The sequence below is a fragment of the Bufo gargarizans genome, chromosome 1 (genome assembly GCF_014858855.1).
Source record: "Bufo gargarizans isolate SCDJY-AF-19 chromosome 1, ASM1485885v1, whole genome shotgun sequence".
In the NCBI taxonomy this organism is placed as follows: Eukaryota; Metazoa; Chordata; class Amphibia; order Anura; family Bufonidae; genus Bufo; species Bufo gargarizans.
Window position 1 is genome coordinate 230,938,538 of NC_058080.1, and position 24,139 is coordinate 230,962,676.

Here is a 24,139-nt window from a genome sequence, read left to right on the forward strand (position 1 = left end):
CTGTACTATATATATTTAAATATATATATATATATATCTATATATATATATATGTATATATACACAGACACTGCTCACAAAAAGTTCGGGATATTTGGCTTTCGGGTGAAATTTATGGAAAACGTAAAAAGTTCACGCTACAGTGATCATGAAATTAGGGCATTTAAGTAGAAGAATGGTGATTTCCTCATCTCAAACAAGTTATTAAAATAAAAGCCAACAACAGTGGTGAGTATGCCCGTATGTAGAGTTGAGCGAACACCTGGATGTTCGGGTTCGAGAAGTTCGGCCGAACATCCCGGAAATGTTCGGGTTCGGGATCCGAACCCGATCCGAACTTCGTCCCGAACCCGAACCCCATTGAAGTCAATGGGGACCCGAACTTTTCGGCACTAAAAAGGCTGTAAAACAGCCCAGGAAAGAGCTAGAGGGCTGCAAAAGGCAGCAACATGTAGGTAAATCCCCTGCAAACAAATGTGGATAGGGAAATGAATTAAATTAAAAATTAAATAAATAAAAATTAACCAAAATCAATTGGAGAGAGGTTCCATAGCAGAGAATCTGGCTTCCCGTCACCCACCACTGGAACAGTCCATTCTCAGATATTTAGGCCCCGGCACCCAGGCAGAGGAGAGAGGTCCCGTAACAGAGAATCTGTCTTCATGTCAGCAGAGAATTAGTCTGCATGTCATAGCAGAGAATGAGGCTTCACGTCAGCCACCACTGCAACAGTCCATTGGCATATATTTAGGCCCAGCACACACACAGGCAGAGGAGAGAGGTCCCGTAACAGAGGATCTGGCTTCATGTCAGCAGAGAATCAGTCTGCATGTCATAGCAGAGAATCAGGCTTCACGTCAGCCACCACTGCAACAGTCCATTGTCATAAATTTAGGCCCAGCACCCAGGCAGAGGAGAGAGGTCCCGTAACAGACAATCTGGCTTCATGTCAGCAGAGAATTAGTCTGCATGTCATAGCAGAGAATGAGGCTTCACGTCAGCCACCACTGCAACAGTCCATTGGCATATATTTAGGCCTAGCACACAGGCAGAGGAGAGAGGTCCCGTAACAGACAATCTGGCTTCATGTCAGCAGAGAATCAGTCTGCATGTCATAGCAGAGAATGAGGCTTCAAGTCACCCACCACTGCAACAGTCCATTGGCATATATTTAGGCCTAGCACACAGGCAGAGCAGAGAGGTCCCGTAACAGACAATCTGGCTTCATGACAGCAGAGAATCAGTCTGCATGTCATAGCAGAGAATGAGGCTTCACGTCACCCACCACTGCAACAGTCCATTGGCATATATTTAGGCCTAGCACACAGGCAGAGCAGAGAGGTCCCGTAACAGACAATCTGGCTTCATGACAGCAGAGAATCAGTCTGCATGTCATAGCAGAGAATGAGGCTTCACGTCACCCACCACTGCAACAGTCCATTGGCATATATTTAGGCCTAGCACACAGGCAGAGCAGAGAGGTCCCGTAACAGACGATCTGGCTTCATGTCAGCAGAGAATCAGTCTGCATGTCATAGCAGAGAATGAGGCTTCACGTCAGCCACCACTGCAACAGTCCATTGGCATATATTTAGGCCCAGCACCCAGGCAGAGGAGGGAGGTCCCGTAACAGAGAATCTGTCTTCATGTCAGCAGAGAATTAGTCTGCATGTCATAGCAGAGAATCAGGCTTCACGTCACCCACCACTGCAACAGTCCATTGGCATATATTTAGGCCCAGCACCCAGGCAGAGGAGAGAGGTCCCGTAACAGAGAATCTGTCTTCATGTCAGCAGAGAATTAGTCTGCATGTCATAGCAGAGAATGAGGCTTCACGTCAGCCACCACTGCAACAGTCCATTGGCATATATTTAGGCCCAGCACACACACAGGCAGAGGAGAGAGGTCCCGTAACAGAGAATCTGTCTTCATGTCAGCAGAGAATTAGTCTGCATGTCATAGCAGAGAATGAGGCTTCACGTCAGCCACCACTGCAACAGTCCATTGGCATATATTTAGGCCCAGCACACACACAGGCAGAGGAGAGAGGTCCCGTAACAGAGAATCTGTCTTCATGTCAGCAGAGAATTAGTCTGCATGTCATAGCAGAGAATGAGGCTTCACGTCAGCCACCACTGCAACAGTCCATTGGCATATATTTAGGCCCAGCACACACACAGGCAGAGGAGAGAGGTCCCGTAACAGACAATCTGGCTTCATGTCAGCAGAGAATTAGTCTGCATGTCATAGCAGAGAATGAGGCTTCACGTCACCCACCACTGCAACAGTCCATTGGCATATATTTAGGCCCAGCACCCAGGCAGAGGAGGGAGGTCCCGTAACAGAGAATCTGTCTTCATGTTAGCAGAGAATTAGTCTGCATGTCATAGCAGAGAATGAGGCTTCACGTCAGCCACCACTGCAACAGTCCATTGGCATATATTTAGGCCCAGCACACACACAGGCAGAGGAGAGAGGTCCCGTAACAGAGGATCTGGCTTCATGTCAGCAGAGAATCAGTCTGCATGTCATAGCAGAGAATCAGGCTTCACGTCAGCCACCACTGCAACAGTCCATTGGCATATATTTAGGCCTAGCACACAGGCAGAGGAGAGAGGTCCCGTAACAGACAATCTGGCTTCATGTCAGCAGAGAATCAGTCTGCATGTCATAGCAGAGAATGAGGCTTCACGTCAGCCACCACTGCAACAGTCCATTGTCATAAATTTAGGCCCAGCACCCAGGCAGAGGAGGGAGGTCCCGTAACAGACAATCTGGCTTCATGTCAGCAGAGAATTAGTCTGCATGTCATAGCAGAGAATCAGGCTTCATGTCAGCCACCACTGCAACAGTCCATTGGCATATATTTAGGCCTAGCACACAGGCAGAGGAGAGGTTCATTCAACTTTGGGTAGCATCGCAATATAATGGTAAAATGAAAATAAAAATAGGATTGAATGAGGAAGTGCCCTGGAGTCCAATAATATATGGTTATGGGGAGGTAGTTAATGTCTAATCTGGACAAGGGACGGACAGGTCCTGTGGGATCCATGCCTGGTTCATTTTTATGAACGTCAGCTTGTCCACATTGGCTGTAGACAGGCGGCTGCGTTTGTCTGTAATGACGCCCCCTGCCGTGCTGAATACACGTTCAGACAAAACGCTGGCTGCCGGGCAGGCCAGCACCTCCAAGGCATAAAAGGCTAGCTCTGGCCACGTGGACAATTTAGAGACCCAGAAGTTGAATGGGGCCGAACCATCAGTCAGTACGTGGAGGGGTGTGCACACGTACTGTTCCACCATGTTAGTGAAATGTTGCCTCCTGCTAACACGTTGCGTATCAGGTGGTGGTGCAGTTAGCTGTGGCGTGTTGACAAAAGTTTTCCACATCTCTGCCATGCTAACCCTGCCCTCAGAGGAGCTGGCCGTGACACAGCTGCCTTGGCGACCTCTTGCTCCTCCTCTGCCTTGGCCTTGGGCTTCCACTTGTTCCCCTGTGACATTTGGGAATGCTCTCAGTAGCGCGTCTACCAACGTGCGCTTGTACTCGCGCATCTTCCTATCACGCTCCAGTGCAGGAAGTAAGGTGGGCACATTGTCTTTGTAGCGTGGATCCAGCAGGGTGGCAACCCAGTAGTCCGCACAGGTTAAAATGTGGGCAACTCTGCTGTCGTTGCGCAGGCACTGCAGCATGTAGTCGCTCATGTGTGCCAGGCTGCCCAGGGGTAAGGACAAGCTGTCCTCTGTGGGAGGCGTATCGTCATCGTCCTGCCTTTCCCCCCAGCCACGCACCAGTGATGGACCCGAGCTGCGTTGGGTGCCACCCCGCTGTGACCATGCTTCATCCTCATCCTCCTCCACCTCCTCCTCATCCTCGTCCTCCTCGTCCTCCAGTAGTGGGCCCTGGCTGGCCACATTTGTACCTGGCCTCTGCTGTTGCCAAAAACCTCCCTCTGAGTCACTTCGAAGAGACTGGCCTGAAAGTGCTAAAAATGACCCCTCTTCCTCCTCCTCCTCCTCCTCCTGGGCCACCTCCTCTTCCATCATCGCCCTAAGTGTTTTCTCAAGGAGACATAGAAGTGGTATTGTAACGCTGATAACGGTGTCATCGCCACTGGCCATGTTGGTGGAGTACTCGAAACAGCGCAACAGGGCACACAGGTCTCGCATGGAGGCCCAGTCATTGGTGGTGAAGTGGTGCTGTTCTGTAGTGCGACTGACCCGTGCGTGCTGCAGCTGAAACTCCACTATGGCCTGCTGCTGCTCGCACAGTCTGTCCAGCATGTGCAAGGTGGAGTTCCACCTGGTGGGCACGTCGCATATGAGGCGGTGAGCGGGAAGGCCGAAGTTACGCTGTAGCGCAGACAGGCGAGCAGCGGCAGGATGTGAACGCCGGAAGCGCGAACAGACGGCCCGCACTTTATGCAGCAGCTCTGACATGTCGGGGTAGTTGTGAATGAACTTCTGCACCACCAAATTCAGCACATGCGCCAAGCAAGGGATGTGCGTCAAATTGGCTAGTCCCAGAGCTGCAACGAGATTTCGCCCATTATCACACACCACCAGGCCGGGCTTGAGGCTCACCGGCAGCAACCACTCGTCGGTCTGTTGTTCAATACCCCGCCACAACTCCTGTGCGGTGTGGGGCCTGTCCCCCAAACATATGAGTTTCAGAATGGCCTGCTGACGTTTACCCCGGGCTGTGCTGAAGTTGGTGGTGAAGGTGTGTGGCTGACTGGATGAGCAGGTGGAAGAAGAGGAGGAGGAAGCCGAGAAGGAGGAGGTGGCAACAGGAGGCAAAGAATGTTGCCCTGCGATCCTTGGCGGCGGAAGGACGTGCGCCAAACAGCTCTCCGCCTGGGGCCCAGCTGCCACTACATTTACCCAGTGTGCAGTTAGGGAGATATAGCGTCCCTGGCCGTGCTTACTGGTCCACGTATCTGTGGTTAGGTGGACCTTGCTACAGATGGCGTTGCGCAGTGCACACTTGATTTTATCGGATACTTGGTTGTGCAGGGAAGGCACGGCTCTCTTGGAGAAGTAGTGCCGGCTGGGAACAACATACTGTGGGACAGCAAGCGACATGAGCTGTTTGAAGCTGTCTGTGTCCACCAGCCTAAATGACAGCATTTCATAGGCCAGTAGTTTAGAAATGCTGGCATTCAGGGCCAGGGATCGAGGGTGGCTAGGTGGGAATTTACGCTTTCTATCAAATGTTTGTGAGATGGAGAGCTGAACGCTGGCGTGTGACATGGTTGAGACGCTTGGTGACGGAGGTGGTGGTGGTGGTGTTGGTGGTACATCCCCTGTTTGCTGGGCGGCAGGTGCCAACGTTCCTCCAGAGGCGGAGGAAGAGGCCGAGGCGGCAGCAGCAGAATAGGCCGAGGCGGCAGCAGCAGAAGAGGTAGCAGGGGGAGCCTGAGTGACTTCCTTGGTTTTAAGGTGTTTACTCCACTGCAGTTCATGCTTTGCATGCAGGTGCCTGGTCATGCAGGTTGTGCTCAGGTTCAGAACGTTAATGCCTCGCTTCAGGCTCTGATGGCACAGCGTGCAAACCACTCGGGTCTTGTCGTCAGCACATTGTTTGAAGAAGTGCCATGCCAGGGAACTCCTTGAAGCTGCCTTTGGGGTGCTCGGTCCCAGATGGCGGCGGTCAGTAGCAGGCGGAGTCTCTTGGCGGCGGGTGTTCTGCTTTTGCCCACTGCTCCCTCTTTTGCTACGCTGTTGGCTCGGTCTCACCACTGCCTCTTCCTCCGAACTGTGAAAGTCAGTGGCACGACCTTCATTCCATGTGGGGTCTAGGACCTCATCGTCCCCTGCATCGTCTTCCACCCAGTCTTGATCCCTGACCTCCTGTTCAGTCTGCACACTGCAGAAAGACGCAGCAGTTGGCACCTGTGTTTCGTCATCATCAGAGACATGCTGAGGTGGTATTCCCATGTCCTCATCATCAGGAAACATAAGTGGTTGTGCGTCAGTGCATTCTATGTCTTTCACCGCTGGGGAAGGGCTAGGTGGATGCCCTTGGGAAACCCTGCCAGCGGAGTCTTCAAACAGCATAAGAGACTGCTGCATAACTTGAGGCTGAGACAGTTTCCCTGGTATGCATGGGGGTGATGTGACAGACTGATGGGGTTGGTTTTCAGGCGCCATCTGTGCGCTTTCTGCAGAAGACTGGGTGGGAGATAATGTGAACGTGCTGGATCCACTGTCGGCCACCCAATTGACTAATGCCTGTACCTGCTCAGGCCTTACCATCCTTAGAACGGCATTGGGCCCCACCATATATCGCTGTAAATTCTGGCGGCTACTGGGACCTGAGGTAGTTGGTACACTAGGACGTGTGGATGTGGCAGAACGGCCACGTCCTCTCCCAGCACCAGAGGGTCCACTAACACCACCACGACCATGTCCACGTCCGCGTCCCTTACTAGATGTTTTTCTCATTGTTATGGTTCACCACAACAACAAATATATTATTTGGCCCAATGTATTGTATTCAAATTCAGCGGGATATAAATTTGAGGCCTAGTATTTAGGCGCTGGGTGACCGGTATGGATTTAGTGACAGAATTAGACTTGGAAATGCACAGAAGCGTGTGTGTGAAGTTATTCTGAATGACCCTATGTGCACCTTCAATATGATCTACCCTTTTAGGGATAGATTTCAAATAGCTCTGATATAGAAGAAACCACTAAATTATGAAATTGCTAAATTGGGAATTGTATTTCAACCCAGAACAAGAAATGTGCTTTGACGGACACTAAATATCTTGCCCAGCAACAACAGTACAGCGGTAACGAGAGATTTAGCAGGATATAAATTTGAGGCCTAGTATTTAGGCGCTGGGTGACAGGTATGGGTTTAGTGACAGAATTAGACTTGAAAATACACAGTAGCGGGTGTGTGTGAAGTTATTCTGAATGACCCAATGTGCACCTTGAATATTATATACCCTTTTAGGGATAGATTTCAAATAGCTCTGATATAGCAGAAACCACTAAATTATGAAATTGCTAAATTGGGAATTGTACTTCAACCCAGAACAAAAAATGTGCTTTGACGGACACTAAATATCTTTCCAAGCAACAACAGTACAGCGGTAACGAGAGATTTAGCAGGATATAAATTTGAGGCCTAGTATTTAGGCGCTGGGTGACAGGTATGGGTTTAGTGACAGAATTAGACTTGGAAATACACAGTAGCGGGTGTGTGTGAAGTTATTCTGAATGACCCAATGTGCACCTTGAATATTATATACCCTTTTAGGGATAGATTTCAAATAGCTCTGATATAGCAGAAACCACTAAATTATGAAATTGCTAAATTGGGAATTGTACTTCAACCCAGAACAAAAAATGTGCTTTGACGGACACTAAATAACTTTCCCAGCTACAACAGGACAGCGGTAACGAGAGATTTAGCGGGATATAAATTTGAGGCCTAGTATTTAGGCGCTGGGTGACAGGTATGGGTTTAGTGACAGAATTAGACTTGGAAATACACAGTAGCGGGTGTGTGTGAAGTTATTCTGAATGACCCTATGTGCACCTTCAATATGATCTACCCTTTTAGGGATAGATTTCAAATAGCTCTGATATAGCAGAAACCACTAAATTATGAAATTGCTAAATTGGGAATTGTATTTCAACCCAGAAGAAAAAATGTGCTTTGACGGACACTAAATAACTTTCCCAGCTACAACAGGACAGCGGTAACGAGAGATTTAGCAGGATATAAATTTGAGGCCTAGTATTTAGGCGCTGGGTGACAGGTATGGGTTTAGTGACAGAATTAGACTTGAAAATACACAGTAGCGGGTGTGTGTGAAGTTATTCTGAATGACCCAATGTGCACCTTGAATATTATATACCCTTTTAGGGATAGATTTCAAATAGCTCTGATATAGCAGAAACCACTAAATTATGAAATTGCTAAATTGGGAATTGTACTTCAACCCAGAACAAAAAATGTGCTTTGACGGACACTAAATATCTTTCCAAGCAACAACAGTACAGCGGTAACGAGAGATTTAGCAGGATATAAATTTGAGGCCTAGTATTTAGGCGCTGGGTGACAGGTATGGGTTTAGTGACAGAATTAGACTTGGAAATACACAGTAGCGGGTGTGTGTGAAGTTATTCTGAATGACCCAATGTGCACCTTGAATATTATATACCCTTTTAGGGATAGATTTCAAATAGCTCTGATATAGCAGAAACCACTAAATTATGAAATTGCTAAATTGGGAATTGTACTTCAACCCAGAACAAAAAATGTGCTTTGACGGACACTAAATATCTTTCCAAGCAACAACAGTACAGCGGTAACGAGAGATTTAGCAGGATATAAATTTGAGGCCTAGTATTTAGGCGCTGGGTGACAGGTATGGGTTTAGTGACAGAATTAGACTTGAAAATACACAGTAGCGGGTGTGTGTGAAGTTATTCTGAATGACCCAATGTGCACCTTGAATATTATATACCCTTTTAGGGATAGATTTCAAATAGCTCTGATATAGCAGAAACCACTAAATTATGAAATTGCTAAATTGGGAATTGTACTTCAACCCAGAACAAAAAATGTGCTTTGACGGACACTAAATAACTTTCCCAGCTACAACAGGACAGCGGTAACGAGAGATTTAGCAGGATATAAATTTGAGGCCTAGTATTTAGGCGCTGGGTGACAGGTATGGGTTTAGTGACAGAATTAGACTTGAAAATACACAGTAGCGGGTGTGTGTGAAGTTATTCTGAATGACCCAATGTGCACCTTGAATATTATATACCCTTTTAGGGATAGATTTCAAATAGCTCTGATATAGCAGAAACCACTAAATTATGAAATTGCTAAATTGGGAATTGTACTTCAACCCAGAACAAAAAATGTGCTTTGACGGACACTAAATAACTTTCCCAGCTACAACAGGACAGCGGTAACGAGAGATTTAGCGGGATATAAATTTGAGGCCTAGTATTTAGGCGCTGGGTGACCGGTATGGATTTAGTGACAGAATTAGACTGGGATATGGCCAAAAAATAACCACACTATTGCTGGTTAAATGCACTTGGTGACGGGCGCAGCTTGCCCCTGATGTAGTATATGGCCAAAAAATGAACAGACTATTGCTGGTTAAATGCACTTGGTGTCACAGCTTGACCAACCACACTACTGAGGGTTAAATGCACTTGGTGACGGGCGCAGCTTGCCCCTGATGTAGTATATGGCCAAAAAATAAACAGACTATTGCTGGTTAAATGCACTTGGTGTGACAGCTTCACCCTGATGTAGGCTTTAGCCAGAAAACAACCACACCATTGAGGGTTAAATGCACTTGGTGACAGGCGCAGCTTGCCCCTGATTTTGTATATGGCCAAAAAATGAACAGACTATTGCTGGTTAAATGCACTTGGTGTGACAGCTTCACCCTGATGTAGGCTTTAGCCAAAAAACAACCACACCATTGAGGGTTAAATGCACTTGGTGACAGGCGCAGCTTGCCCCTGATTTTGTATATGGCCAAAAAATGAACAGACTATTGCTGGTTAAATGCACTTGGTGTGACAGCTTCACCCTGATGTAGGCTTTAGCCAAAAAACAACCACACCATTGAGGGTTAAATGCACTTGGTGACAGGCGCAGCTTGCCCCTGATTTTGTATATGGCCAAAAAATGAACAGACTATTGCTGGTTAAATGCACTTGGTGTGACAGCTTCACCCTGATGTAGGCTTTAGCCAAAAAACAACCACACCATTGAGGGTTAAATGCACTTGGTCGCAGCTTGTGCTGGCGCACCACAAGACACAAAATGGCCGCCGATCACCCCAGAAAAATGTGACTGACAAACGGTCTGGGCAGCCTAAAAACAGTGAGCAATTGAGGATCAGCAGCTCAATGATCCACAGCTGCAGATCGATCAGTTAATCAAGTCCTTTGGAGGAGTTAATCTGCCTAATCTCGCCCTACTGTCGCAGCCGCAACCTCTCCCTACGCTAATCAGAGCAGAGTGACGGGCGGCGCTATGTGACTCCAGCTTAAATAGAGGCTGGGTCACATGGTGCTCTGGCCAATCACAGCCATGCCAATAGTAGGCATGGCTGTGATGGCCTCTTGGGGCAAGTAGTATGACGCTTGTTGATTGGCTGCTTTGCAGCCTTTCAAAAAGCGCCAAGAAAGCGTCACAAAAGCGCCAAGAAAGCGACGAACACCGAACCCGAACCCGGACTTTTACGAAAATGTCCGGGTTCGGGTCCGTGTCACGGACACCCCAAAATTCGGTACGAACCCGAACTATACAGTTCGAGTTCGCTCATCCCTACCCGTATGCCCCCACAATTTTTTTTAATGTCTCAACAACTTGTCATGTGGCCTTGAGCATCAATTACAACTTGACAATGACGTCTCATGCTGTTCACAAATTGACATCCCACTCTTCTTGAAGGTAAGCCCTCAGGTGATTGATGTCTTGGGGTACAGAGTTATGAGCATTTACACTGCGACTCTGATCCCATAGGTTTTCAGTGGGATTCAGTTCTGAAGACAGTGCAGGCCACTCTTATTTGAGGTACCCTTGTTTCCAGCAGCCATTCCCTAATGATGCAACCTAGATGAGCTGGCGCATTATCATCATTAGGACTGTGTTGTTCATGCAGGTGAACAATGACTGGATTAATTATGTTATTTAAATAGTATGGGCTTGTCAATGTACCATTCACAAAGTGTAGGGCAGTTCTGTATTGACTAGACACACCTGCCACACTGTAACACCACCACCAAAGGCTTGTGTGGTTGGCGCTCTCCTTGATGTCTCCAACATCGTTGGTGGCCATCATTTCTGTTCAGCGTGAATCAACTTTCATCAATGAACACCACTGAGGCCCTCTATGCCTTTTTGTGACTCTTCCAGTCTTTTTGTATCCCTGTTGGAACCTGCTGACATTCTGTGACACTCTAAGCTCAGTGGCAACTTTTACCTGAGAACATTCTATTGAAGCCTCACAATGGCGAGGTACTGTTGATCAATTGTTAGGTGTCGTCTTGGTTTCATTATGTCAAAATGTGAACAGCATATTGAGGAGGACTGTTTAAATACCAATTCTAATTGAACCAGGAAATTTTGCTGTTAAGCTTCATTGTTATAGAACAGCAAGTTGTGCAAAAAGTACTGAAACATTCAACAGTTGGACATGTGCATTCAAAAATTTAGAGAAGGTCACATTAAGTTCACTTGTAAAGGTTAGAGTGCATTTTAGGTCTTGTAAATAGTGTGTATATATATATATATATATATATATATATATACACACACACACACATACATACATTTTTATTATCTTTAGGTACTGTAATATTTTCATCACTACTTGGTAAGACTGACCCTTTAATTGCTACATTTTAATTCATAGGCTATTTTCTCAATGTTCTACAAATGCACAATTTTCTACAAATGCAGTGCAGTACTCGCCACACAATGTCCTATTATGTATCTGTCAGCCTCGTTTACTTTGATAGCAGAAAACATTTCAAGTGAAATAAATTTATCCTGTCCTATCTAAAGAGACTTTCCCAGCTGACACAAATATAACTCAGATATTTGTTCTTTTTCCTGCCTTTAAAGCAACATTAGTGCTATGTGTGTGAAATGCATTTTGTACTGAACAAATTAAGTTTCTATAGCCAGAGATTTTTCCATTCAATTATTAAATGAAGAGAGGAATTTGGGGATTGTATTATTTGGTTATTGTTTATGTTGCATTTCAGTTTCACTCCCTACAATTATGCTCATATCCGTGAATCAATAGCATTTTATTATCAACAATTAACCAACCTGAAAAAGCACTTAACGTTCGGAAACTACTTTCCAGTAACATGGTTTCAAGCAATAATGGGTCCAAATTGGGTCTCAAACCTACACAATGGCAGAATGCTAATGAGAGTTTGGAGTACACTCAATTAAAAGATGTAATATGTATGCCAAAATACAAACAAGATACTTTAAGTGAAAATTAAAAAATGATGATCCTAGATATATCACATGAGTCAAAAAGTGTGTCACAGAGAGCATGGAACTCTTAAAACATAACTTTTAATAATTCCAAATAAAATCTATTATAGAATATCTTAAACTCCAATTTAAAGTATAAATCCAAATGTGAAAGTAGGTTAGTGGAAAGGGTGTAGAGTTAGCGAGGGAGACTCTTTCCCTAGACAGTACCTGACTACTCAGCCCAGAGACATACCAAAATGTTGAATGCGCTCTGTCCACATTACCTACGCTTACTCAACCCTACTATACCCTATGCCATCCCTAAGCGTTTCCCCCTACTGGGTTCTTCAGGGGATGAAAAGATGATGGGTATATAGAAATGATAATAAAAAATATACCGTATTTTTCGCCGTATAAGATGCACTTTTTCTCCCCCCAAAATGGGGGAAAAATGCCCCTGCGTCTTATACGGCGAATGCTGTCAGTTTTACATCGCAAGCTGCGATGTAAAGCGAGCGGGGACTCGGGGAGGGACTGGGAGGAGGAGCTGGGGGCCGGCAATAGCGGCGGGGCGGTGCAGTCACTGTACTATAGCCCTGCCGCTCCAGTATACTAATATAATATGTCTTATTCAATTAATAGTTATTAAATATGCCCCTTTATTCCTAATAGTACCTTAAATCCTAAGCGCTTCAGTACAATGCAGGCCGGGCGGACGGCAGCGTAACTCCCTGATGTCACGTGCCTGCGCCGCCTACTTTATGAATGAAGCAGGCGGCGCAGGCAAGTGACGTCAGTGAGTGATGCGCCGGCCGCCCGGCCTGCCTGCCTCCATTGTACTGAAGCGGATAGGATGTAAGGTACTATTAGGAGTTGGGTGGCATGTTTAATAACTATTAATTGAATAAGACATCTTATATTTGTATACTGGAGCGGCGGGGGATCTGTGGATGGCACAGTTATGGGCTGGGAGGGTCTGTGGATGACACATATATAACAGTGCCATCCACAGATCCCCCTGTAACAGTGCCAGCCACAGATCCCCCTGTAACAGTGCAAGCCACAGATCCCCCCATAACAGTGTCCATCCCAGATCCCCCCATAACAGTGTCCGTCATCCACAGATCCCCCCATAACAGTGTCCGTCATCCACAGATCCCCCCCAAAACAGTGTCCGTCATCCACAAATCCCCCCATAACAGTGTCCGTCATCCACAGATCCCCCCCCATAACAGTGTCCGTCATCCACAGATCCCCAGTAATAGTGCCATCCACAGACCACCATTAGTTCCAAACCCACCAAACACACAGCACACCTTTTGGTTACAAATATTTTTTTCTTATTTTCCTCCCCAAAAACCTAGGTGCGTCTTATGGGCCGAAAAATATGGTAAATCTCAATGGCGTCAATAACCATACAATATATCCCCAGAAAGCAAAATAGCAAGTAGAGGCGGATATATAAATAACTATGACACGTGTGGGTATAAATACCTAGTAATCATTATACAAAAAAGTCAAGGCTGATCCTAGCAAACAAAACAACAATGGCCAAAATGATACTAACTTGTCCGCATAGTTGCAGACAAGTTAGTATACAGCACGAGCCAAAGGACCACTCACGTGTAATACCAGAAGCTGGGGTGAGGTGACTCCTTGGCTGAGAGATGGTAGTGCAGCAAACATTGGTGGCATGAGTGGTTGTTAAGTATCGGCGGCAGGGCGGGATTTCCTCCCACCACATCAGGTGCATCCGGTCAGTTGGAACGCATGTGGAGATGTTGCTTTCCATAGTTCACAGTGAGTATAGAAGAAAGCGTATCAGGAGTGGTCACGTGAAGCGCTCCGTAATGTTTGTGCGCTCCAGTTGATACATGGCCAATCCCGATGACAGCATTCAATGACAGGCAATGTTGGGGGCAGGAAACAGAAAAGAAGTCACAGTTATAGCAGTATAAAGCGCTATATGAAGTACGTGCGCTCCTTTAATCATGTGACCAAATGTAGTGATGTAATCACTTACGTCCCGGCGCTGCGTTCCATAGGTAGGAAGAGCAAAAGACTGGAAAGTATAGATAAAATAAATTAAATAAAAACCACTATATATAATCAAATGTGAAAAATGCCCTGTGTTTAACCAGATTGTTGGGGCAGATTGTTGATGCTCCGGCCGTCTTCCAACATTTTGTGAACAGCATTTTTCATCATTCAATGGGGAAATTTGTACTGGTGTATCTGGATGACATTTAGATTTTTTCTCCTGATTTCAAGACTCATCGAGACCACCTACGTCAGGTCTTGCTGATTCTGCGGGATAATAAATTGTACGCTAAACTGGAAAAATGTGTGTTTGCGGCTCCGGAGATTCAATTTCTTGGTTTTCTTCTCTCCGCTTCTGGTTTTCGCATGGACCCTGAGAAGGTCAGCGCTGTGCTTGATTGGGAGCTTCCTGAGAATCAGAAGGCGCTGATGCGGTTTTTGGGTTTTGCCAATTATTACAGAAAGTTCATTTTGAATTATTCCTCTGTTGTTAAGCCACTCACTGATATGACTAAAAAGGGGGTAGATTTTTCTTCGTGGTCGATGCGCTTAAAGCCTTTTCTAGTATCAAAGAGAGTATTGCTTTCGCTCCCATTTTGGTACAACCTGATGTCTCTCTACATTTTATTGTTGAGGTGGACGCTTCTGAGGTGGGTGTGGGTGCGGTCTTATCTCAGGGTCCCTCTCCTGTCAAATGGCGACCGTGTGCCTTTTTCTCAAAGAAACTCTCCTCTGCAGAGAGAAATTACGATGTGGGAGATAGGGAGTTGTTGGCCATCAAATTAGCTTTTGAGGAATGGCGCCATTGGTTAGAGGGCGCCAGACACCCAATTACCGTGCTTACAGACCATAAGAATCTGGCCTACTTGGAATCGGCCAGATGGTCTTTGTTCTTTTCTAGGTTTAATTTTGTTGTTACGTTCCGCCCTGGGGTTAAAAATGTGAAGGCGGATGCCCTGTCACGTTGTTTTCCGGGAGGGGGGAACTTTGAAGACCCGGGTCCCATTTTGGCTGAAGGGGTGGTTGTCTCTGCTCTTTGTCTTGATTTGGAGGCAGAGGTTCAGGCAGCCCAGGCAGAGGCTTCTGATCTTTGTCCCCCTGGGAGGTTGTTTGTGCCTCTCGCTTTACGACACAAGGTTTTCTAGGAGCACCACGATACTGTCCTTGCTGGGCACCCGAGGAGCAGAGCCACAGTGGATCTCATTGCTCGGAGATTCTGGTGTCCGGCTCTTCGTAAGACAGTTGAGGGTTTTGTGGCAGCCTGCGAGACCTGCGCTCGTGCCAAGGTCCCTCATTCACGGCCATCGGGTTCTCTCCTCCCGTTACCCATTCCTTCCCGTCCTTGGACGCATCTGTCTATGGACTTCATTATGGACCTGCCTCGTTCCTCGGGGAAGACTGTGATTCTGGTAGTAGTGGACAGTTTTAGCAAAATGGCGCATTTCATTCCCTTTCCTGGGTTACCCAATGCTAAGACGCTGGCGCAAGCGTTTATTGATCACATTGTTAAATTGCATGGTATTCCTTCAGACATCATTTCTGATAGGGGCACGCAATTTGTTTCCAGATTCTGGAAGGCCTTCTGTTCTCGCTTGGGGGTTCGGTTGTCATTCTCTTCTGCTTTTCACCTTTCTCTTCGAATGGTCAGACCGAACGCGTCAATCAGAATCTGGAGACATATCTGCGCTGTTTTGTGGCGGAGAATCAGGAGGATTGGTGTTCTTTTTTGTCCCTTGCTGAGTTTGCTTTAAATAACCGTCACCAGGAGTCCTCTGATAAGTCACCATTTTTTGGTGCATATGGGTTTCATCTGCAGTTTGGGACATTCTCTGGAGAGGGGTCTTCTGGTTTACCTGATGAGGAGAGATTTTCCTCATCTTTGTCATTTATTTGGCAAAAGATTCAGGGTAATCTGAAGAGGATGAGTGAGAGATATAAGCGTGTGGCGGATAAGAGACGTGTGCCTGGTCCGGACCTGAATGTGGGTGATCTGGTGTGGTTGTCAACAAAGAATATCAAACTGAAGGTTCCCTCCTGGAAGTTGGGTCCTAAGTTTATTGGGCCTTACAAGATCTTGTCTGTCATCAATCCCGTTGCCTTCCGTCTTGACCTTCCTCAGACTTGGAAGATGCATAATGTTTTTCACAGGTCCCTATTAAAACCTTATGTCCAACCCACTGTACCCTCCTCTTTGCCTCCTCCTTCGATTGTTGTTGATGGTAATCTTGAATTTCAGGTCTCTAGGATTGTGGATTCTCGCATTATCCGTGGTTCTCTCCAGTACCTCGTTTATTGGGAGGGTTATGGTCCTGAGGAGAGGATGTGGGTCCCAGTGGCGGACATTAAGGCCACTCGTCTCATCCTGGGGGTGGGCTCTGAGTATCTGGAGTCCACCCGTAGAGGGAGGGGTACTGTCATCGCCAGTTCTGCACAAATCACGTGTTTTGGTGCTCAGCGGTAGGGTGATCAACCCAATATAGCGTAGAGAATACCTTTCACGGTGGGGCGTGGGGGAAAATGGTAAAAGGGAATCAGCCTGGCCAAAAGGAGTAACAAGGGAGCAGGTCACCTCCTACAACGTCCCTAATCCTCTCCCTGACTCCTCACCGTATGAGGGGACCCCGATGGTAGGACGACTCATACTCAGGATTCCAAGAGACCCTAAATCGCCCTGGTAATCCCTCACCAAGAAGCAGGGAAGAGATGAGGCCAGGCTGCAAGGAGAGGGGAACACATACAGCATAAGGAGATGGCAGGTAAGCGAAACCAATAACACACTTACCTGCCACAGACACACTGACTGGAACCCGTGCAGTAGTGCTGCTGTCCACACCAACATTAAAGGACACAGCACACACCACAAACCACACAGGAACCAGGGACACCCATAGCTGAAATAAACATGAGACAGGGGAATGTCTAGTAAACATGCTGGACACCAAACATCACCAGACATGTAACACCAAACTAGACATACAAACACCCTGAACATAACCTACTCCATACAAATAGGGACAGGAAGGGAAGGAGACACCGGGATAACACTGATGACCACAAGGGTGGCCCTCACTGGACAGATGGAACACCCTGGACTGGAGCAGAGCTCCAGCACCAACAACAGCTGAAGTACAACTGACTCCAGCCAGGAAACCACAGAAGATATAAGCCAAGTGACTGTCAGGGAGTTAACCCTTACAGCACCAGACAGAGGGAGGCTACAACTTAAATGGGAAGTGCACACACAAGCATACTAAACCACGTAACCACCGGCAACAGTATGTGTGGCAACCATGTCACGGCAGTCACCCAGAAGGCCGAGACACTGCCACCGCATGCTCTCACAGCAACATGTTGCCGCGGGCAACCGCAAGTGTGGCAACAGTGTCACAGCATACACCATAGGCCGTGACAATACCATGGCACTCAATGTAAATGCAAGATTAACAGACTTTTATTTATACATCCAGTTACATTTAATTAGGCAAGGCCAATGATTCGGTCCACCAGTACCTTGATCACGGCCTATGAACCTAAGAGGATCTGGAATTGCTGGATGTCGGCAGAATCTTGTCCTTGCTTAATTAAACGTATCCTCTGGGACCCGCACCTACAATGAGAACGGAGCAGGGAGAGCTGTGGCTGGAGGACCCTGGATTTCCCAAGTTCCGTCCACCACCAAGCGCTGCTCCCCGCTGCTCCCATAGAAGTAAATGGGAGCACGCGCGCGGCCGTTTCGGCGGCCCCATGGAAATGAATGGAGGGCAGCTGCGCATGCGCAGTGTGCCCTCCATTCATTTCCCCACTCCGTTCTCATTGTAGGTGCAGGTCCCATAGGTGGGACCCGCACCTATCGGACTATGGGGGCATATCCTAGCGATATGCCCCCATTGTCTGTGATGGGAATACCCCTTTAATCTTACATCTACATTGAGTGCCGTGGTATTCTCTATATGCTAATAATGCAGTTATTGACACAACGGAATAACTAAGACTACAGGGTATCTTGATGTAATACTATGCATCGAATGAAACTGTTGTATTAATGCAATTTTTCAAGTACAATACATTTGCATTAACTAAAACTGCACAGTATTGATGCAATACAGTGCATGGAATGAAACTGCTATATTAACCCCTTCACGGATTTTCACATACATGTACGTGATAAAAATATGAAAAACACTTAATTCACCATTTTTTATTCACCTTGTCCCCCCCCCCAAAAAAATTGAATAACAGTGATCAAAAAGTCATACATACCACAAAATTGGTACAAAAAACATACAGTTTGTTCTTCAAAGTCCTCATACAGCTCAGTGGTTAGAAATTTAAAAAAGTCATGGCTGTCAGAAAATGACGATGCAAAGAAATTTTAGATGTTTAAAAAAAGTTTATTTTTTGAAAAGTAGTAAAACAAAATAAAAAATATACAAGTTTGGTATCACCTTAACCATATTAACTTGCATACAAGGACGTCATTTTTAGCGCACAGTGAACATCGTATGTCAATTTTGTTTTTTGTTTTTCAATTTCAGCCCATACATTTTTTCCCCATTTTCCAATACAAGACATGATAAATTAAATGGTGCCATTAAAAAAATACAACTTTTCCCACAAAAAAATAAGCCCTTATATGGCTATGTGAATGGGAAATTAACAGAGGTTTTGGATCCCTGAATGTGGAGAGGAAAAAAAATAAAAAGGCAAAAACGAAAATGGGATTGATCTTGAAGGAGTTATTACAGCACAAAGCATTCACCAAAACTACATTTGACGCTATACAATGTGTGCAATGAAACTGCCATATTAATATGGTTTTTACAGTACAGCGGGTTAGCTATACCTGCATGGTATCTTGATGCAATAAAATGCATGGAATGAAATAGGTATATTAATGCAGTCATTGCAGTACAATGCGTTCACTAAAACTGTACAGTGTTCCGATCCAATAAAATACAATACAATGCATTTGCAGCAATATGTAAGCTGTTGATGCTGGTGTTGGCAATAAGCCTCTCAAACACTTATGAACTGTAGACACTTGAGGGTTTTAAGAATAAGGCTATCTGGCTGTTCATTTACAGAAACAAATAGGTTGCAGAATTTGCAGTGCAATGTGAATTTCTCAATTGCAGCAGCTGTATGAACTCTCCCAGTGAACAGTCCCTGCTGCCCTATGCTTTTCCTGATACAAAACACTTGTTAAATATGTCCCTACACTCTCCCTAACAAACCTAGATTACTGGCTTGTGTCTGTAACTGCTTTTTGGCAGACAAAGTCAACACATGTGCTCTCAGATCCCAAGCTAGGCTTAGAATGGACTCTTTCCAGCCCAGTGGCTGAAGGAGCTTCAAAAGTCCTGCCCTGATTGGCTCACAAGCTGTCTGTCAACCGCTGAGCCAATCCGGGACTAGCCCTCACCCTCCTAAGGTCATGGGATCCTCCATCTTCATCCTTCGTGTAGTTTTCCCTGCCAATGTTGTGTGGTGTGTGGAGGTCATTTTGTTTGATGCAAATCTCCAAAACTTCTGATTCATTCAGCAGTAGAATATTTGTGACATTTGTAACAAACTCTAGTTCTTTTTTATTTCGCCCTCATGTATATCAGCAGGGTAGGATTATAGGTTGGACCTGTGTCTTTTTTCAACCTTATCGAGTATGTAACTTCTAAGCATGTATAATTGTCAGTCTTTACAGTCATTCTAGCGTTATGAATCAGGAAGTTGATTATGAGCATTGCTACAATGCCTATGTAGATACAGTAGGTGAGTGAAATGAGCAGTAGAGCATATTAAAAGCCAGACTGTATATAGTAAGATGAATATAGAGAGACATTTATCAAACTGGTGTAAAGTAGAACTGGCTTAGTTGCCCGTAGCAACTAATCAGATTCCACCCTTCATTTTCCAAAAGAGCTGTGCTATGGTCAACTAAGCCAGTTCTACTTTACACCAGTTTGATAAAGCTCCTCCATTGTTTTTTTTTTTAATAGAACATAGAATGATCATTAGCAATGCAACTTTTGAAACTGCAATTTATAGAGACCTCCTGTTTGTGTTTAATTCTGGCAATTCAATGTAAATCGGATGATTAAATTAATAACTCTATCAAGATACAATAAACGTACAGGTTAAAACAAAGCTTACCAAAAGTAAACATATCCTAACCACGTATATGGATGATATTAATTTTTGTTTCAATACTTTGTCCTGTACCCTGACAAAAATAGACCTGGAATGCCATGGGAAATGTGCTCTCCTTAAAAGCTTTTGACATCTTACTTATAAATAAAATAAAAGCAGTATTGAAGCCATCATTTACGTCTCAGTGATTAAATACAGCAGGACCACGATGTGAAGTCATTCTTTTTAAAATACAGCAATAACTATGGAAAATGGCACATTCAGTTAGAAAACACAAGCAACTGAGAATAGAATTACCTCAATTTCTTGATATGAGCTGTTAATCATGGCAATCAGCATGTTCAGAAGGACCACCACCATTGTCACATTGTAGATACCATAAAGAACATAGCCGATGTTCTCTATAAACTTATGGTCGTATTTCAGAACCACAGATGTTACTTCAGACAAGCCGAATATGGACCAGAAGAGTGTTTTAAAGCTCTCCTCAACACTTAAAAGACAAGAAGACAATTAATGTTATGTACAACTTTGCTTACATTGTCAAGATTTTTTTGGTACATTTTTATTGATGAGTAAAAAATTATGAAAGTTAGCAAGGAAGGAAAATAAAGGCCTTACATGTGAAAATCAACCAGCTCACTGCTTTTACCTTTCAACTTGAATTAAATATTAGAGATGACACTTGAAGCATAGCTGTCGTTTAACAAGTCATATTAATAACTTTTGCAATATACTTTATTAAGGACATATATGTAATTTTATTTAAAAACTGCATCTAAAGTGTCCCCTTAGAAACACTCTCAGCATTCTTCTGAACATTGAATACAGCTCCTCAGGCTGCCTCCGATCTCTCTGCCCATCACTGCCTCCCCAAACCAACCTATTTTAATAATTACTATGATTTATATTGAATCCCTTCCCTGCCCTTCACCTATATATTCTGCCTCCAGCACTGAAGGCTGCAGCCTTGCTCCTTTCCCTATCTTCCCACTGCTAACCAGAAACGCACTGAAAAGTATAGAAAGTAGAGGAATTGCTGTGGTCAGCCCTGACAGCATTGTATGCCTTTGTTTAGTACTTACTGTATACTGCCAAGCTGTTCTCTATCTTCCTAGCACTTACTAGGTAATCAGGGACAGTGCATAGAAATAGAGAATCGTGCTGCAGTGAACGGTAAGTGCTAAACATAGACATACCATACATTTATTTCAGGGCTGATTGCTGCATATCTGTTCCTCTCTATATTCCTATTGAGTTTCTGGTTAGCGCTAGGAAGATAAGGAGAGGAGTGGGGCTGTAGCCTTCAGCACTGACTGCAGATGATATAGGCAGGGAATCAATATAAATCATAATAGACCCCTTATTAAAATTAACTTAGTTGCACATAGAATAGGGAGACAGTGACTGGTGCACAGAGAGCAGAGGCAGCCTGAGAAGCTGGCCTCTGCATCCTACAGTAAGTGGTATTCAATGCTAAAGGCGGAGGCTCAGAGTACTGCTAAGGGGGCATATCAGAGGTAGTTAATACATAAACTAATGCAATAATTGCATTAATAAACTTACACAAATTTCCCTAATAAAGTATATTACAAAAGTTAATTACATAACTGTCCTTACATATTTTTTAAACAAAGAAGTTTAAATGACAGTTACACTTTAATAACTAACTGCCAGGTTTTTGACAGTACACTCAAGTGAAATTATATATGAAAACTTAAAGGGGTTGTCTGAGTTATTTTTTTGTTCTTTGTAGGTTTCTAACTAGTCAAATCTCCAGTTGCTGGTTTCTCTGATTTCACTGAGGATCACATGACCTGTGATGTCAGCTTCTCTCTCTGCTCGGATGATGTTTCATGTACAAAGCCTAAGAGATCAGATATGAGCCTGTACACGAGACATCACTGGGCTGGCCACGCCCCCCTGCTCTGCCGTCTGCTTCTGCTCTTTGCCCTGTGTCTCCCTCCCATTGGATACTTCAGGAAAGATTAACCCTATCAGCTGCACAGACTCGGGGCTGAAGGCTTTACTGAGTAGCTGCAGGCAGTGAGGAGACAAATGCTAGGCACAGGAGCTCACAGACTAGAGGAGTTCTGTACAAGAACAGGTAGGGGGAAGATCCTGTGTGTATCAGGAGTGTCATTGTACATCTGGGACTTGTAGTTTTATACATACAACATGCTGCTGAGTATCCCAGCAGGCAGACATGTCACTCAGGGCAGCACTTATATTCACTCCCTTTGCAGAGCAGGGGGAGGGGCAGAGATTGTTGTTATTACAGGTAAACAAAGGGCCAGAAGAGATCCAGGAAAATGAGGAAATATATTTTTTTTACCTAAAACTTGCTTAGCTTAGTTATATATTGCTGCCCATCAGATTTGCAATGCTATATATATATTTTTCATAACTCAGACAACCTCTTTAAAGGGGTTGTGCAGCCAGTACACATTAATGACCTATTCTCAGAATATCTGAGAATATCTGATCAGTGGGGATCCAACTCTATAACATAAGCTAGACACACACATTAGATACATTGCAAACCCATCAATTTTGGATGGATGAGCTAACGATCAAGGCATGGGGTCAGCCTGTCTAACCCCCAACTGTATTTACCCAGAAAATACTTGAAAATACCCAGAAAGTGCTGTTACAGTGTATGTCAATTTTTTCCCTCTTGCCTAAGGGTGCTTTCACACAAAATGTTTTATTCGCAGCTCAGAATCCGTTTTTTGAGAAACTGGATCTGTTCCAAAAATTTATGTAAACTGATATCAATTTTTATGAAATACCTTTTTCAATTTCTACCTGAAAACAAGGCAAATATAGTAAAGAAAAAAAAAGTGGCGTTTTGAATGGTGTGAAATGTTATTGGTTGAATTTTGCCCTTTTTTGGAAAACATGTCAGTTGGAGATATTTTTTAAACATAAAAAAGGGAAAAAACTGAAACTATTGTATGCAGTTTATCAGATCTTCCTATTTTGCTGGATGGAATAGTGCAGACAACTTGCCTGCCCATCCAGTTAAAAAACAGGAATGCAAGCTAAACAAAACGTATGTACTTTTGGAATGTTTTTTCTACAGAAGGATGTGTGTGTCCATTAAAAGTGTCTGTTTTCTACTGTTTCTATGTAAAACAGATACATTTAATGGGAAATAAAAAACACTTGTGTTAACAAAGATTCACTCATATTTTCATTATAAATGTAGTATGCAAAAGGTAACGTTAAGAGATCTGAAAGACAACTTATCATAGGGAATAATGTCAAGTTTTATCGGGGAGTTTGCTTGACAGCCATGAGTGCTTTCTTCTCCATTCCAGAGGTGTCTGTTAAAGGGTTTTTTCCAAGTGTTTTATACTGATGATGGATGGGTCATCAATATGTGATTAGTGCCCTGCCAATCAATCATTTGAAGAGGTGTGGTGCTTCAGTTAGTGCTGTGACCTCCTGGCAGCTTAATAAGCACAGCATCGTTCATTGTATAGCGGCAGTGCTTGGTATTGCAGCTCAGCCCCATTCACTTGAATAACACTGGGATGTGCCAAGACCATGTCACCAATGAACTTGGCATCACTGGCCTAGGAAGAGGCTGCAGTACTCACTAGAGTGCTGCAGCCTCTTCAATCAGCTGATCATCAGGGGGGGGGGGGGGGGGGGGGGGGGGGGGGTCGGACCCCCATCTATTAGATACTGAAGACCTATCCTCTGGATAAGTTATTAGTATAAAACACTCAGACAAAACATTTAAAAAACATTACTGTATGGTTTATATTCCTATGTCTGTTATTCCAACATGGGCAAATTTGTAGATTATCTCCCATTAACAAACCATATTTTCTTCTTTAGAGTAGACTTGAGAAGTAGTGGGAGTCACTTTGCTCATGTTATTAATTCAGATCTTATTTCTTGAAATGTACATCTACCCATAGTTTGTATTCTACTCATGTGTCTAATTGTTGA

The 24,139-nt window shown here is 44.6% G+C and overlaps 1 protein-coding gene across 2 annotated transcripts in view; it reads right to left on the reverse strand.

Moving 5' to 3' along the window:
• The window catches only part of TRPC3 (transient receptor potential cation channel subfamily C member 3), a 390,327-nt gene that overhangs the window by 37,651 nt on the left and 328,537 nt on the right, over positions 1-24,139 (reverse strand). For both annotated transcript variants that reach the window (XM_044302077.1, XM_044302086.1), the window contains exon 8: positions 20,474-20,669. In XM_044302077.1, the coding sequence (XP_044158012.1) occupies positions 20,474-20,669 (196 nt within the window). The remainder of the gene's footprint in view (positions 1-20,473; positions 20,670-24,139) is intronic.